Below are 17,411 nucleotides of genomic sequence, written 5' to 3'. Positions count from 1 at the left end.
CGTCTAATTCACTGTGAATTTTGAGTTCCATTGCTAGATACCATTTATTGGGGAGTACTTGTTGAACACCTGTGAACAAGAAAAGCTAGCCTCCACAGTGCTGCTGTGAATAGACAGCTCCCATATTTCTCACAGGAAGGTGGGACACAAACACCAGCACACAAAAATCCTGTGGTGGGTGGGTGCCTGGTGTACAGAACATGATATAAACCCTTCCAACAGAGAGACTCTCTCCACTCACACTATGGCGTCCAGGCATGTGGACGTCTGTAACAGGTAGAGGCTGGATTCTGGGTAAAATCGTTAATTCACCTTTTGCCTGCTAATTACAATGGACAAACCACTTGCGTGAAATGATTCTTAGGATAGCTCTGTTTTATAAGTTTGCATAACAGCTTCAGCTGAACGGCATGTTTCACATGAATTAATCCACCCTTTAGAACATTTAACCAACCAATTAGATTACTATCTCAATCTAAGCATTTTTTAAATTATAGCTTAAAATTTTTCTCCTTACATAATCACTAATCTTATTTATCACACAGCGTAGTTAAACAAGAGGTACAGCAGGAGCAGCTGGCATGCTCCGTTATTAGATGGCATTCTTCTCTTCTTTTGTGCTGCTCTCCAGGTTCTCTCAGTTTTTCACCTGCCTTTCAGAATTTGCACATTTCCTGATAACTCTCTTAAAGTCCATTTCCTGTGTTCCTGCAGATACCAATTTTCTTCTCAAAATTAGAGGTCTGCCTCTATAAACTGAGTCCTTTCCTCCTCTGCCTACTTTTCCAGGGAAAACAGCTCAGTGATGTTTTTTGGAACCTCCAGCAAACTTAGCTGGTTCTGCCTGCTCAAAGCTAGCCTTTTGATTTGAAAAACCAGGTTCACACCTCTGGATCCTACTGCTGGCTTTCAGAGCAATGCAGTTCACAGGCATGTGTGAAAGGGAACTCACCACTTCTGCTGACAGAGGCCATACAAGACTCCTGCATCGTCTTTGTTTTTACAAGTGCCGCTCATGCCATTCTCCCTCTCTTAAAATTCTTGTAAATTATTGACTTGTATGTATTTTGTAGGCATCTCGTGAAAATAACAGAACTCTTGCTTTTAACTGGCCTGTAAATCTGGGGTCTAAATCAGATCCTTGTGACTCCAGGACTGGAATAAGACACTGAAAGCTTTCCCACTCCATGAGCCTTATGGTTTATAAAACCAGTGAAGTAACTGGTAGTCCTCCTGGAAGACACGTCCAATCATGCCAGTCTGTATCTGTGTCACTATTACTTACTTTGTACCAGTTAATGTTAGAAGGGAAAGTAAAAATGGCCACAGCAAGTACATTTCAAATTGTCTTCTGTAAGCAAAATCAGGACTAAACAATTTTAAACCAACTATGTTATTAAGAGAAATTACCTCTTTTTTTTTTCCCCTCAAGACAAATTTTTAAGAAAACATACAAAGTACAAGTGCTGGAGAATATTTATTTTTACTCTATCATGACATTGGTCTCATTAGCTGTTCTGTTTAAATACAAAAATAATTCACAAGAAGATTAGGCAAGTGAGGGTTTATAGACCATAGGTGCTGGTGCTTTGGAATTCCAGATGTAATAATCGGTAGAAATGAGTTTCCGGGCTAAATAAAAAAAAATGAAAAAAAAGGGAAGAAAAACAAGCATTACAGGGTGCCTTACCATCAGACATTCCTTCATTCAAGTTAAGAGACTACTAATCCATCCTTACTAGTTTACAGAGAAGGTATAATGGCATCTTTAAACTGTAAGGCTTATTATTTGAAAATCGTTTCTGATAATGAGACATTTAAAGTCTCAGTTTCAATTATCTTTACTAATGTATCAGTCATAAGCTTAAAATTCAAACATAGGTTAAGTCAAAAGCAGGTGGATGACTTTGATTTTGTTCAATGAATATAAATTGCATACTCTATATAAAATATACAGTATTAAACTCTTGCTTTTTTGTGTTACAATTTAGGACTGAATGTGACCTGTCACAAAATTAAACAGTTTTCAAAAGGCATTTACAGACTTCTGCTAACACAACTGACAGAAGCTGCAAGAGATAGACAGCTACAAATAAAAATTGCTTCCATTCAACAGTACTGCTCGGATTTAACGAGTGACTGCTGTGTTCCCAATTAGTGTATTTTTGGTGCAGACTTGGAAGTACTCCTGTGTTGACTGACGAATAAGCAGATTTGGTTTCTGCTCCAGAGATTCAATATACAGCCACATCCACCAAGGGCTATTGGTGTGATGACACTGACAGCAACAGTCTCGCCTTGAAGGCAGGAGCTGAGTTCTGCTCCTGGGTATTGCCAATCCACATATTACATCTTTGACAAAAGTGTCCTAAACAAGGGGCCAGAATAGAGAAGCATTTTCTACCCCCCCAGTAAAAGTTCTGCTATTATGCATAGTAAAACATCACAGAGCAAAGGGGAGAGAGCCCAATAGAGAGACTGACTTTGTAACTGCGTAATAAGAGCTTTCATCTGAAAGGGAGATGCCAGTTCCTACTCCAGGGATGCTTTAATCACAAAACAAAACAACAACAAAAAAACCCCAAACATCAAAGTAGAGAACAAAATTTCCAGGATGTCCCAAGCAAACCAACAAAAAGCTTTGTCCAAGTTTAGCTACATAATTTTAGTCATTGACATCCAGTCCATAACTTCAATACGCCGTTTCAGTTAAACAAATGACATTTTTAGCAACTCACATGCAGTAACTTTGGGTTTTCCTGGTACGAAGATCTGAACAGAATGCTGGTCTACATAACATCCAGTAAGTGTAAAGTCTGGGATCCTAAAATACAGCTACAGAAAGAGAGGGAAAACATGATCAGATGTGTATTGTCATGCTTGCTGTGCAAATACTGGCAATCTGTGTTACATGCTCTTGGTGTGCAAGCATACTCCAAACTGACAGGATGTCAAATCCTGTAAGCAAGAAAACAGAAAACTTCATGCTGAGAACAAAGAGGCTAATAATTATATCTGATTTAAAATCAACGTATCTTCATAGCCAATGTAAGATAAAAAAATGACTACTAAGGCATCTTTTCACAGAGCCTGCAACTTACTTTTACATAAGCAGTGTTCCCAGTGCAAACATAATCAGTTGGGTGCTCTTTGCCTGCAGTGCCAAAAGACACAGTTCCAGTCAGGGAAACTTCCAAAGATTTAGGGAACTTCTGTCCTAAAGCCAGAAACAGCATCTGTGAGAAATTGTACAGCTGTGCCTACACTGCACGAAACTGCCCAGGGGAGGAAGTGAGAGGGCGCAGGGGTATTCTGCTCACCAATGACCCAAACCAGCAGGCTCTTCTCTTGTGACAAATCCAGCTGGCCATAACTAACTTTGTACTCTAATTGAGCAATTGGGCCCCTACAGTGTTGACAGAGGAGAAATAAAACCATTGGAATTAGTATCGTTCAGTATTTAACACCCATTTTGTTAAAGAAAGCAACAACATGCTGAAAGACATTATTTATGCGCATATAGACAAATCACACATATCTGAGCACACTGCTAATTTATAAATCAAAATTACAGAGCAGAAGGAAATCACCATGGTCTCAACCTAGTAATCATAAAAGAGCTGTTGATATTTTACTGTCTTAGTTCACTGATAGCGTTTCACTAACACTATGATCAGCACCAGCAACTTTGTATCATTTCATCTTTAAATTTTCATGATAATTATGTGACAGCATAGTCATGGCAGTTGTCCGAGAGGCTTAAATGAAAACTATCATTTTAATTTTAAATAACTGTATTTTTGATAAGCTGATCTGTAGCTAGGATTAGCAGTCTTAGCAGTCTTAAGGAACAGGTAACCCTAGGTTGGAAATGATCTTGGGACTTAATCCACCTGGAGGACTGTGGTAGCGTTTCACATGAAAAAATACCACAGGGAAACAGGATGCACAACAGAAGTATTCAGAACCAAATATTCCAGTAAAATTCTGTATTATAGAAATTACTAGAATTTCAAGGAGGCTTCCCAACATTTGCAAGGTCAGTGTCCACTGGTAGTACTTTGACGGAGCATAATCTGTTACATTGCCATCCTGATAGGTTCATTTCAGGAAGATCACAGAGAAATGGAAGAAATTTGTTTAGGAATTCTTTATTCTTACCTGTTGAAAAAAGGGATACGAGCTTCGCAGTAGTCAAAAGAATTCCTTATGCTTTCATGAAGCTTTAAGTTCACTGTTATTTTTAACTGTGATCCCTCTTCAATGAGTTGATAACGTCCCAGAATTGGTGGAAGAGGAACCTGGAAAAAACTATATTCATTCTCAAGAAAAATTAATACCATCACCATAAGATCAGTTATATACTATTTAATTGCTAAAGTACTTTAAAAAATAACAAATACATATTAATTGCCGACTGTACCAAACTCTTTAGGCTGCTTGCAATAAATAGATTTGTGGTATATGCACTTGACATCTCAGCCTGAACATCTTTTGTAGAATTCAGGCATCTAAGTGGTTCATTTGAAGTAAGAGCAGTGATGCCAAACAATCAAAGGTACTGGCACCTCCTGAATATGATTCAGATAACTCAGGTCCTAAAGCGCCATCCAAGCAGTTTATATTATAAAAAGCATTTTACGACCTGTATCAGACTGAAACTCATTCAGACACATTCAACGCCACAGGTATTTTTATTCCTGTTTGAAGACCTGAAAATAACAAAGGTCAGGGATGTTATTACCTGGGAAGTGTAGTAACACAAGTTGAAGGAATCTGAAGGAGGAATGAAAGGAAATTTGTAAGGTCCACTATACACAGAATCATCCAGTGGCTCAGCACTATTGGACATCAGCATGGCAGGGTCAACAGAAGTCACACAATGATGGACCACGATATCTTGGAGCGGAGGACCGTTAGTCGGGAGATTCAAACTGAGGGTTACATTTGGTGCAGATCCCTCTATGTCACACTTGAAAAAATGAAGTCAAGAAGTTATTCTAGAATATCTCCCTCAAGTCAGCATCAGACGTTCAAAATTTGAATATAAGGATTTTTTTTTTTTTAAAAAAAATCACACTAAAAATCATCAGCTGGCTTCAAACAGTAATATTGACAAGTACTTTGAAAACAAAATCCCTTTCCCATTTCTGTAGCCTTTTCCATGGTATGGTTAGTGATGCAGTCTTAGCTAAATGTCTCTTAATTGACAAGTACTCTTCAGCAAGAAAACAGCAGATAAGCAAGCCAAGGACTTACTGTATAGCTACATCATTACGAATTTTACATAAATGCACTTGGTGATAGTCTAATTAATTCAGTTACTTTTACAACATCCGCTTAATGGATTCAAGTACGCTATTAATGGCCACTGTGGTCCCATGTCAGCTTTCTCACAGCAACCATGTGCAGTGCATCCATTGTCTCGTCCCTCCGTGTGCCAGCTCAGCAGTGCACAATTACACCAGGGCTTTCTTCTTATGTAAGGCCATCCACTCTGCAAGATGACCTACAAACTTGTCCCTCTGAGAGAGGAAGCTGTTCACCCCCATAATCCCTGCCAGCATAGCTGGTGGGATATAACCCAGTCTTCAGAAGCACAGTACTTAGGTTGGCTTCCTTCAGAGATGAGTGTCCCACATCTTGCAAATAATTACATTACCATGATCTACTTTATTGGAAGGTCTTTCTCCTCTTAAAACACTGGCAGTTACAAATACAGTGTACTGTGATAATATATGTGCTTCCTAAGCATAATTCAGAACAAAGAATGTTAAATGCATTCATTAGAGAAAACACAATTTTCAATGTATTTCATAATTATTATTGAGTCAATATTCCCCAATTTTTAATTTTAAACAATGAAAACCATCATTGCACGCAAAAACATTCAAAATTAATTAGACAACTATTTATTTTACTAGATTTTTTATCAACTGTTTTTATGTCAGCCAAACAAACAATATTTGTGGATTCTTGTTGTAATGGAATAAAGTAGGATAGAAGATTAAACTTTTGTTTGGTAGAAAAATTAATTTAAAAAGCTCATATACAGAAACTTGTAGAAGCCTCATTCAGAAATTCTGTTTCTAATCATTATTTAACACATTGCTTATCATATAGCTGGAAATACACTTGGTGTTAGCACTACCATTTCTTAGTCTCTATACACAAAGTCTGTATGACATTATTTTTCTCTATTTCATTTAAAGTAAGAAAAAATTGGGAAGATACATGCAATGTAGCTATTTCTGGAAATATAATTCCCATAAATAATGAAAAAATGCATGAAGCCTGCAGGTAAGAAACATTAAAGGTCAAAACAAAAAACACTAACCTGTCAGCCCAATATGTAGTAGTACCTTACACTTTGAAATATTACGGTATTAGAAATTCACTGATCACATACCAAAGTAAAATGGCATGAGTATTTTCTTCCCCAGCATGCTTGCATGAAAAATACTTTGGGTCAGATTTGCACAGATTTGCTCTCACCTTGCAATTTACAGCTCCATAAACTTGCCACACGTCCGCAACATCTCTTTTGTCATACTGCATACACTTGACTTTTTCAGTGATACAGACATTAACCTGAGGTTTGCCTTTATATGTGTTGGATCTCCAGGCTGGCTGATGCTCATCTGTGGGCATTTCCTGAATGTCATCAAATGAGCTGTTCAAGCTGCGTATGTTTGTGTTTAAGGGGGTGCCAAGTGGACAGGCCTGTATAAGCAAATTTCGAAGCTGGCCTATTTTTGCACTCATCTCAGCTTTGTTCTTCCGACTTGGAGAGATGTAGTCCACAATGCCTAACAAAAGAGCCAGTCCTTGTGAGAGCCCACGGACGGTGAGGAGGGGTGGCCGTGGCTCCAAGGTCTCCTCAACTAGTGGAAGACACGCGTATATCAGACCACTCTTCTGAAAAGCAAGCACGGGCCAGAGATCTCCTCCTTCGGTGCAAACTGAATATACTGATGAGTGATTGATTTGAGTACAAGTATCTCGGTGCTCCACAAAAATATCGTCATCTATGAGTCTCAGTTCAAAAAGCAAGGCTTTAAGAAAAGCGTTGTCAGATGGTACAGGCACATGTGTTGACCCGTTGAAGGTCTCCGCGCGCATTTCAACGGTGGGGTAACGTCTGTGATACGGAAATGAGAACATCTTAATGCTGTGGATCTTTTCCCACCCAAAATATCATACCAACAGATGTTCCTAGAAGCAGAACCGCACAATGCCTTTTCTGGCTGTTGGAAAATGCAAAAGCATTATAAAAATCTTTGGAATACTGATATAATCAAGGATGGGATTCTCTTAGGTATTCAAGTAACTCCCAAAGGCCCCTCTGGTCCTAAAAGTAACCTTGTGTAAGTGGACACCAGCAGCATCCTGACAGAAACAGAGACAGGATCAGCATCCAAATCACTGTCAATAAAACTATTTAATGAGTAATTAGGCTTCATTCTAGCAGGTGGATTTTTACTGGGCACTTTGAGCAAACACATTCACTCAGGTTTTTTAACAAAATGTGAATCTGTCTCTACCCTTCCAGTTGCACAAAGGTATAGGACATTTAAATGGCACTAATGAACCCAAGCATGACTCACACCAGCACAGTGAAACTTCAACAGTGAAACATTTCTAAGAGGTGAGATCACACTGAAGACAAGTTTTCAGACATTTAAAAAAACAGATGTCCCACATAATAAAATCCAACTGCAACAGCTTTTTGCCGAGATACAGTATGCTATTGCTACAGCTTTGCTACTCTACTAGATACCATGTTTAGAAGACAGTAATGGAAGTTATTTGTATACAGGTTTTTCATTGCTGTTCTGAGCTTACACAATTGATCTGCAGCAGTTGCTTTAATTGATTAACAAGATTAATTAAAAATCTTGACAGTATTATAAATCCAAAAAGATTTCAGTGTAAGTCAGTCAAATTTTTGCAGAAAAGGCTGCACGGACTGTGTGGGGAGAGGGAGCAAAATGGATTCCACACTGCATGTTCAATATATGTGATTTTAAGCTTTTATGACTGTTTCATCATTTCATTTTTTCAAGTATTTAAGATATAATGGAGATGGAAGGTTTTGTATATTTTAAAATTGTTTGACTGCATTAACATATATATTTCATTTCAAATTTCCTAGAGATAATATTTGAGAAAAATCATACTAACTGTTTAATGCTACATCTGGCATTTTTTTCTTCTGAAGTAGTATTATTTTTTTAAAGGAGAGAGGGATGAATTCCTTCTCAAGCTAACCTAAATCTATCAAGACAAACTGATGAGCTGTCTTTTAATAAATAGCCGAGAAAAGGAAAATTATTACTTTCACTAATGCATTGGTCTTCATCCTGTTTTGGAACTGCAGACTCCCCTGAGTCTCTCTTACGTTAAGTTTGATAACAGGCTAGCTTTTCTACATTATCTTTTGTGGATTCCCTTTATCCACGGACCCTCAAAGTGCACATCTCACAGGTTACACACCAGGCAACTAGTTAAATCACTTTATGAATCATCTAGTAGCAGATCTGTTCCCAGGCTGGATGTTTGCACTCAGAGCCACACTTATAACCATGGGAGAAAAAAATGCACAGATATATAAATGCCTTCATTTATTCTCCTTTTTATACCATCTTTTTAAGGACACATGGACAGTCTGTTTCTTAAATTGCTATGGAACTTGTAATCACAGCAACGTGGTACTTTGTTGTATCCATGACCTCCACGTGTAACACTCCCTTTCTGTTCCCCAACACTTGCATGGTTCTTACCCTGTTGTCTTGAAGTCCCACCTACACCATCTTTTCTTTACTGAGTAGCAGAGTCTCTTGCTGGAGGCAACTACGCTTCCTCAGGCTTATTTTCAGTGACTGTGCTTTTTTGTTTGATTCCTAATCAGGCACCAAGGGCTTTCCCCCCACCCCACACACCCCCCAACAAGGAAAAAGCAAGCATAGGCAGAGAGAAGCTAGAGCTACGAGATCCGTAAACAGGATACAGATGACAGTAAAATGCCTCCCTGCAGTCTCAAGTCTACTTTGAAGAGTGAACAAACAGTGGTTTTGCAGCTCGAAAATTTACGTGGACTTCCAGAGCAAGGCTGTTGGTAAGTGGCTACATGTAACCTTGGTAAGCACCTCTTATTTTTGGTCAACATTTCCAAAACAAAGGAAGCAGAGATATTTCAGTCTAGTTTTGTCTTATGTCCTAATCTGTCTGCTCCATTTGCTGAAGCTGTCCCCACACCACAGCAATCTTCTCCTCCTCCCAAAGAATCTTCACAGCTTTAGCTGAATCATTAGACAATTAGTCAGCCTTTCAGATCTCAGTTTTTCAGTATTCCCTTCTAGAAAGTGATGAAATTTTTTTTTTAAAAAAAAGAAGAAAAAAAAAAGTTTCCAGGGATGAATGAGCTTTGGTGATGCAAGAGGCAGACCATATTTGTTGCCTGAATTAAGTTATGACCAGCTCAAAAAAAGAGGAATGCTTTGATGTCCCAGATGTCTCCTCTGAGGTTAAAGATCAGGGCTCACGTATCTCCAGCTGAGTGCGTAAGTCCCGAAACCAACAGTTTCCATGTGATCTGGCATTCTTTATATTGTCTGTGCGCTTTGTTGAATTTAAGGTCAGTTAGGAGGATAAACATGGGGTTTCTACAGCCCTATTATTTCCTCTGGGAATGTGAAAGATCTAAGTCTGGAAATCACTTGAAGTATCAAGTATAGTTTGCCCTTTTCAAAGGAGCACTATTCCTTGTCTCTGCCGCTTACTGTGTGACAAGTTACTTCACATATCCCTGTCACCAGCCCCCCCTTCCTCCACTGCGATTACACTCTCCGTTTTTTTGGGACAAGGCTCTTTCTCTGTGTTTGTAGAGGGGAGGCCTCATCTCTAGTCTTGTAGGTAATACAAGGACCATAATACTAATCCTAAAACAATCAGAGGAATGTCCAATGTAGAGATCTGTCTGCACCTGAAGATGGAAGATAGTCTACGTACGCTCCCCCCACCCCCAGCCCCGTGTTCTCTCTCCAGTTTTACTGAATTCAGACTCAGACTTGTAGGTCCTGTCCCTACCCCCAGGTCTCAGGACTTTTCCGCTCCCTAGCCCTGGTTGTTTTATCTCTTACTCTCCAGACCAAGTCCTCTGGAATCACACAAGCGTACGCAGAAATGGCAACAAATTTTGCCAGACCAACAAAAGCAGCCTGCCTAGCCCGGAGTCTTACTTAAAACTCCGCAAGAGTTCTGAATAAAAAGCCCTCCTTCGGAAGGCTGATCAGTGGGCTCCTCCACGAATTTGAAAAACCTGTCTTTGTATGCAAAAATAAAATAAAATGGGAAGTTAATTTTCTGCCTGAATATACCGTACTTTTTGAACAGTCACAGAACACCACAAAGAGAACATAAGCAAGATACATGAAAAATTGCATGCTTTCCACTTTGCCCATTTTGTTAATTTGCGAGTATTTCATAATCACTGCCTTGTCCTTTTCCACCCTAGGATTGAGAAGAGGTAGGCAAAACCTTTGCAGTAACTAAAGGAGGAACAGAGAAAAAGTCACGTGCAAAATGCAGAAGTTGTAAAAAAACCAACAACCGGATTTATTTAAAAGCACAACATCTGAACCCCAAAATTTGCAGACCCGGGCTCAGAAACGCGCAGCGGCCCCTCGGAGGGACTTACCCGGCGTCGGGCTGCGGGTGGTTCCGCACCCGCCGGGGTCCCGCGGCAGCCCCGGCCCCCCAGGAACCCCGGCGCCGGCTGCGCGCCCGGCGAGCGCTGCCTGCCGCCCGCCCCGCCGCGCCCCGGCCCCCGCAGCGCCCCCGGCCCGGCTCGCCGCGCCCGCCCCCTCGCTCTCCACACGCCCGGCGCGCCGCCGTTACCTGGAGAAGAGCACGGTGCCGCCGGTGCCGGGATCGTGCCTGAGGAGCCACAGCGCCCGCAGGGCCATGGCGGCGGCGCGGCGCTGAGCGCGGCCACAGCGGTGCCGAGGGGCGGCCGCGGCCGGGGAGGGGCTGGGAGCTGCGCGCGGCGGCGGCCGCCCGGCGCAGGCCCATTTCCGGCGGGCGGAGGCGGCGCCGCGGCGGCTGCTGCTGCCGGGCCGGCGGGGCACAATGGGCGGCAGCGGCGGGGTGGCGGCGGGCCGCTGAGCAGTCCCGCCGCCCTCCCTTCGGCCATGGCTACCACGGCCGAGCTCTTCGAGGTGGGTGCGGGCAGCGCTGGGGCTCCCCGCGGGCTTCCCCGGGTGGAGGGGGCCGCGCCGGGCCCGCGGGTGGGAGGCGGCGGCGAGGCCGGCCGGCTCTCCGAGGGGATGCGGCGGCCTTCCCCCCGCCGCGGCCGGGGCGCAGCCCCCCGGGCGAGCTCCTGCTCGGGTGGGGAGGCAAAGGGCCCTCCCGGCCGGGGCCCGGCGTGAGGGCGTGTGCAGGGGGCGAGCGGCGCGATGCCGGAGCCTGGGGGAGCGGCGTGTCGCCGCGGGGGGCTGAGGGAGCGGGGCGGAGCGCGGGCGATGCCTCGGGAGGATACAGCCCCTCGCCCTACCCGAGGCCAGCGCTTGCGGCGCCCCTTGCGCCTGGGGCTCCCAGGGCTTTGCAGCAGAGGGGGTGCCGCTTTCCGCAGGGTGACAGGCCATGCTAGGCCCGACCGACGCTCTCTTTCTCCCTAAGGCACATGCTCGGTTGCTCCTAGCACCATGGCATGTTAGCGCGGTATTTACTTTTCTGAAATAAGGAAATAACTTTGCTGTCTTTTAAGCCGCTGTGGCGCTGAGGCGTGAGAAACCAAGTAGCTTGCCCAAAGCTGTGCACAAGCAGGACAAGAACGTAGCAGGAGTCTGGCACATTCTCTCCTCACCTGGACCCCAGGGTCTTGTGGTGTGACCTGTGATTAGCGGAAAGCGTTTGTCCCCACTTGCTAGTGCATGGGGATGTGGTAGCATTACCAGGTACACTGTGAGGCACTGGAACAGGCTGCCCAGAGCAGCTGTGGATGCCCCATCCCTGGCAGTGTCCAAACCCAGGCTGGATGGGGCTGGGAGCAACCTGGGCTGGTGGAAGGTGTCCCTGCCCCTGCAGGGGGTTGGAACTGGATGGTCTTTAAGGTTCCTTCTAACTTGAACCATTCTGTGATTCTGTAATCCTGTATATGCTTTCTGAGTCAATCAAGAGCCAGTCTGTCGTTCATTTGATGTGTTAACACTGGGACGTGCTTTGCCCAGGGTTCAGGAAGGGTCTTCCTGTTTCTTTGGAAGATCCTATATCTGTGGGTTTTATAGGTACATTGTGTGCACTTGTATTTATGAATCACTGTTATGACTCACATCTTTTGGCTTGCATGGTCTAAAAAAAAAAATGACAAGACTAATATACCGTGTTCTAAGTAGCTAGATGCTAGGTTATATACCCTCTTTACACCTCTCTAACTGTCATAGGAGCCCATTGACTTATCAACGTGATGACAATGTAGTTCTGTTCTTTGTGAGATGATGAATGTGAGATAACCTGGATGTGGAAAGACGACTGTGTGTTTTGGCTGCTTTGGGTCATGCAACAATTTTGCATATAGCAATGGGGGTGAAATTGCAGTGGGCGAGGCCTTTACCTAGAGAAAGGGCTTGAAATTATTTTTTCCAATATGGAAGTTTGAATATGTTAGTTTGAAGTGACTGCTATGTAGGTTAGAACATGACAGTGTGCTTATTATGGGAATAACCCTTAGCTGCATACTGAATGTTGGTGTTTGACTGCTGTTTTTTCATGAATGTGTGTTTGAAAGTAATTTTCAATATAAATACGTGACATTGTGTAGAAGGATCTGTGCTGAAAATGGACACAACATGAACTCAACTCTCCCTCATGTAACTCAAAGTGTAATTTAACAATTATTACTTCTAAACTGTTTTTTAATGTGGCCGGTGTAGTTTCATTTATACAGACCAGATCAAACCAGGTTATCATCCACTTCAGGCATATCTCTTATTAAATCAGTAGTATTGGCTGAATGGATAGGATCATATTAATTCATCTAGAGCTAGAGGGAAGTTCAAAGCTGTGAAAAAATTGACTGTTGGGGCTCATCTGATAACGGGCAAAGGACTTGCAAATGACATTTGTAATAGCTGACTTTCAGCAGTTTCTGCAGAACAGGATAGGAGACTCAAAATAGGAATTAGCCTGTCAGCTATAGGTAACCCTATTATCAAGACAGCATTAAAAAGAGCAAATGTATATGGAAGATACAATATATAAACAAAATGGAAAAGTTTTGAATTTGCAATGGGACTTGTGAAATCATGTCTTAAAAAGACACCGTTGAACTTCATTTATAAATGGAGTAGATTATTTTTAGCACACTCTTTGTGAAAATTTGGAAGAAAAAGCTCATTTTGTTTCTCAGTTGGTCAGTATTCTGCACATAATAGTATCCCCTGCTGTTACTGTTTCTTAAATAATACGGAACAGTGCTTATATTGCTACAAAACTGAAGGACAGGTCTCCTATGTAAGTGTTCTTGAAAAACAGGGTTTTTTTTCCAGATTGCATCCCTTTAAAATATTACTACACCTGCATGTAACAGTGATTCTGACTAAATTAATTTATGCTCTGTGCTGATGTATCATTTGTTAAAACAAAATACGAGTTTGTAATTTTTGCAGAATAGCAGATGTTGCAGAAGGAGAGAGACAGATCGGGCAACAAGCTGAGGATTGTGGAGGAGGGGGACACACGTGAGTTCCCGCACTGGGGGGCGGGGGCGCAGGCAGTACTGGGCTGCTGCAGGTTCAGTTTGGCCTCCTGGCTGATCAGGTGGCACAGAGTTTGGGGTCAACCACAGCATTTGTTGCCATGTGCCTGGCTAGTTTTTGGGATGCAGGAGAGGGAGCTACAGGTGCTCTAGAGTACACATGCACTTGAGGGAACTTTAGAGGAGTATCGAGCCGTAATGGATAGAGCAAGAGGGTCTACGAACATATATGTCAGGTTTTCTTAGGAGCGAAGGCTTTGATAGGCTTGCAGAAAAATACTGTAAATGTTGTTTTGCAAAAAGAAAAAGAAGGAATAATCAAGGTCATTATGTGTGTGTGAGTTATCTTTTTAGTGCAAACATCTGAAGGGAGAAATATAGAAGATGTTATATGCACCCACAGAGCATCAGCAAGCAGTGCACCCTTTATACAGGGTTATTCCATAGTGCTGTATTGGTATCCTTGTAGCTAGAGTGGTACTCCAGCTGAATTACAGGATCTTCAATGGAAAGACTGTGGTTGTTATTTTCATACAAAGAGCCATAAGGTAATTAGGAAGCTGGAGGAGTCCCCTGAAGGGAATGTTACTGTATTGAATGGCTCATTTCACCTATAACTAAAATTGCAAAAATGTTCCCAAACATTTAGATGTAAAAATGACATAAGGAGAGAATTTTCACTTGATATGAAAACACTGAATTATAACTTCTGATGGAAAGGATTCACGTAAAGGAAACAACATTCTGTATCAGGAAGAACTGAGTTAACGAGACAAGTGACTTGTAGAGAAATTGTTTGTATGTGGTATCATCCAGTTATTTTTGAAGGTTAACTGAGGAGGCTGAGCAAAACAGAGTTACTCTGGTCAGTGTTTGAATGTGGTATTACTGGGTGATCTGTTGAAAGGGTGAACCTGTCTGGCAAGATTCAGCATGTTGCAAAGTATATTTAAAAAGCTTGTTATCTTTCAGTTTAATAGCTGGGCCTGACTGGATAGGGCATATAATGTGTTTCTGAGGAATGACAAACCTTGAAGTGGCAGTATTTGCTTCTCAACCCATGTTTTTAGTTACTATGATAACACTATAATGCTGATTTTCCCTCCCTATTACTTCTGACAAGTTTTTAGACCTATTGATACAGGAACCAATTTGATACCTGTGGACAGCTGTTTGTTTTTATTTTTATTTTTTTTAAACCAAGCTTTATCGAAGGCACCAGTGGCATGTTCCAGTGTTTTGCTATCAGAAATGAGTTGTTGCAAACACCACTGTTAACCAGAGCCACTCCCAGCTCCGTGTTGGGTTGTGTTTCATTGTGTTTCACAGTTTTAGAACCATTACCACATGTAATTTAAAAGCTTTCCATGAAATCCTGACAGTTGTGAGAATTCTTTGCTTAGTGATCTTAGATGTGATGATGTTAGTACCTAAACAATGCTCCTAGAGTACCAATGAAGCTGATAAATACTAGGTTTTTAAAAGGATAGGTGTTGGCCTGTGTTTTGTTATATTTAATGTTAACTATGTGAAGAAATATTTGAGCTAATCTAAATATTAGACAAACTAAGAGGTCTTGGTTTTATAATGAGGTCTCTGCCTTCAGAAAACATTGTTGGATGGAGAAACATCTTAACTCTTCACCACTGTGCAGTATTTTTATGGATGATCCAGCAAATACTGTGAAAGAAATTTGAGTAACTGTGTTTTTAGCATCACTTATGCCTTGTTTTTCCTCCCTGGGAAAGTCAAGTCCATCATCTGGTTTTGTGTTTACTTTGGGGTTTTTTTTTTTCTTCTTATCGGCTTTGGTTTTGCAGCTGCAGTTTGATGTTGCATAGTGTCCAGTGACAGACTTTCACTGTTTTGCCACGGGGGCAGTGCCTTGGTCGGTTCGGCTTGTGATGCTGTATTGTGAACTACATCAGAGTTGAACAACTGCAGAGGAAACTTACTTTGCCACATAATTTTTTGGACAGATAAATCCTGTCTAATTTGCTGCACAGCTGATGGCTGGGTCTCATGATGTAGTATCTCAAATCAGTGTAGTTGCTGCATGGCTCAGATGCTTTGTAATGACAAGCTGTAAGTTCAGCTGGAAATAAGAACAAGTAATTTAGAGCCAGCTCTTCAGACCTGCAGCAGTTCTTTGCTAGTAGTTTGGCAATCTCTAGACTAGATGTTCAAACCCACCATATTAAGAACAGTGTTCCCTATATTAAATATGTAAAGATAAGAGGTGATGGGGTAATTGTCAACACTGTACTTGCTCTTGATTGTAGTAAAGCTTCTAAACACTTTCAAAATGTTGTGTAAGCAGCTGCTTAAGGGACACCCTGCTGTGGCACATTGTAAGGAGTTTTTATTCTGTGGCTAGGAGCCTTTTGTGGCAGATGAATACATTGAACGCCTGGCATGGAGAACACCTGGAGGAGGTTCCAGAGGTGGAGAAGCTTTTGATCCAAAAAGGTAAAATAAACTTGCATAATGGGCAAAGTGAATATATCTCTAATTGTACTGTTTTATTACATATGTAACAAAAAGCCTGTATGTAGTGTTGGTGTGTGTCCAAGGAGGTTTTCATTTGGGAGAATTGCTAGAATTTGTGACCATGAGCCAATTATTCAGTAACAAGAGTAGGGAAAATCACTTGCTGTTTAGACCTTTTGAATGTAGGAGAATTGATGTTGTTTGTCCTTGTCAGACATGAATGTTCCAAAGCACTAGAGTTGCCAGATTAAAGCGTAATATGAGGCTTCACTGCTATGATAGTTAAGTCAGTTTAATGAGTTTCTTGCTAACTTAGCTCCCTGAGCTGTCTTCTTGTAAAACCCAGTCATTTATAGTTCTGGTGCAAATAAAAGGCATGAACAGGTATTGGGAAGAAAGGTAGGAATATGGCAATATTGACTTAGATTGTTTTGAACTGAATTTGTGTGAATTTGGATAGTCTAAATCAATTGAATGGCTTGCTGGTGCTGAATGGAGATGGGTGTGTGCCCCCCTTCCTTGCTCTTAGTTACACACTGTGATGGCTTATCTTGAGCTAGCATGGTAAACTAATCTAATTTACTAAAATGTAAGAAAACTAACCTGACAGGAAAAAAAAACTTTTTTTTTTTTTTCCTAGTTGGGTTAGCAAGTTTGGAGGACTGGGAAAGCCTGGGAGCAGATGCAAAGGGAAGAGGTGGTGTGTCTATGAGCTGGTAGTGAGAAAGAATGTGGGTGTGGAAAGGGAACAAGGCTAAGGTAGGGAAAGTGGGGAAGGAGGAGGTAGTGCAGGACCTTCTCTTGTTTGTGGTGAGCTGGCTTGGCTCTGTTGAGAAACTTCACCTGAAGAAGACAGCTCTCTGGTTACTGGCCCAGCATTTGGTAGTGCATTGGTAATGCAGATGCACAGTTTTATACAGCAGTGTTCAACATCTAAGCTTCTTTACTCCACACCTATGGACCTTCTTTTGTTTTGACAAAAGTGATTCTTTCAAATAGTGCTACTTTTTAGCTCTTGTATCAGTATTGTTAGCCTTTCTAGAGACATAAATAACTTACGTCTCTATGTGTGGGAGAGGAGGATAAAGAATGTCTGACTTAGCAGGAGATGAGAGAACAGCTGGGTATTCTGAAGGAAAGTAAGAAAGATAAACATGGTTATCTA

At 41.8% G+C, this 17,411-nt stretch overlaps 2 protein-coding genes across 2 annotated transcripts in view; one reads left to right on the top strand and one right to left on the bottom strand.

Moving 5' to 3' along the window:
* Positions 1-1,458: 1,458 nt before the first annotated feature.
* AP5M1 (adaptor related protein complex 5 subunit mu 1) lies at positions 1,459-11,032 on the bottom strand. The gene is made up of 8 exons (XM_056345977.1): positions 10,900-11,032; positions 6,496-7,141; positions 4,745-4,972; positions 4,162-4,301; positions 3,321-3,406; positions 3,102-3,217; positions 2,739-2,835; positions 1,459-1,632 (listed from the first exon to the last, which is right to left on the bottom strand). The coding sequence occupies exons 1-8, from the start codon at positions 10,965-10,967 to the stop codon at positions 1,550-1,552; spliced, it is 1,464 nt and encodes a 487-aa protein (XP_056201952.1). The 5' UTR covers positions 10,968-11,032; the 3' UTR covers positions 1,459-1,549.
* A 54-nt stretch (positions 11,033-11,086) lies between these two features.
* EXOC5 (exocyst complex component 5) overlaps positions 11,087-17,411 on the top strand; it is a 29,809-nt gene continuing 23,484 nt past the window's right edge. The window contains exons 1-2 of the mRNA XM_056345976.1: positions 11,087-11,219; positions 16,134-16,225. Of these exons, the coding sequence (XP_056201951.1) occupies positions 11,193-11,219; positions 16,134-16,225 (119 nt within the window). The 5' untranslated portion in view covers positions 11,087-11,192. The remainder of the gene's footprint in view (positions 11,220-16,133; positions 16,226-17,411) is intronic.

The sequence above is a fragment of the Falco biarmicus genome, chromosome 7 (genome assembly GCF_023638135.1).
Source record: "Falco biarmicus isolate bFalBia1 chromosome 7, bFalBia1.pri, whole genome shotgun sequence".
Classification (NCBI taxonomy): Eukaryota; Metazoa; Chordata; class Aves; order Falconiformes; family Falconidae; genus Falco; species Falco biarmicus.
The sequence above is the reverse complement of the archived record's forward strand: the minus strand, read 5'-3'. Positions and strand labels throughout refer to the sequence as shown.

Coding starts and splice junctions, on each gene's coding strand:
- AP5M1 (XM_056345977.1), bottom strand. CDS start 10,967: ATGGCCCTGCGGGCGCTGTGGCTCCTCAGGCACGATCCCGGCACCGGC. Junction 7,142..10,899: donor GGCACCGTGCTCTTCTCCAG/GTAACGGCGGCG, acceptor TCCGTATCACAG/ACGTTACCCCACCGTTGAAA. Junction 3,407..4,161: donor CGTATCCCTTTTTTCAACAG/GTAAGAATAAAG, acceptor TCAACACTGTAG/GGGCCCAATTGCTCAATTAG.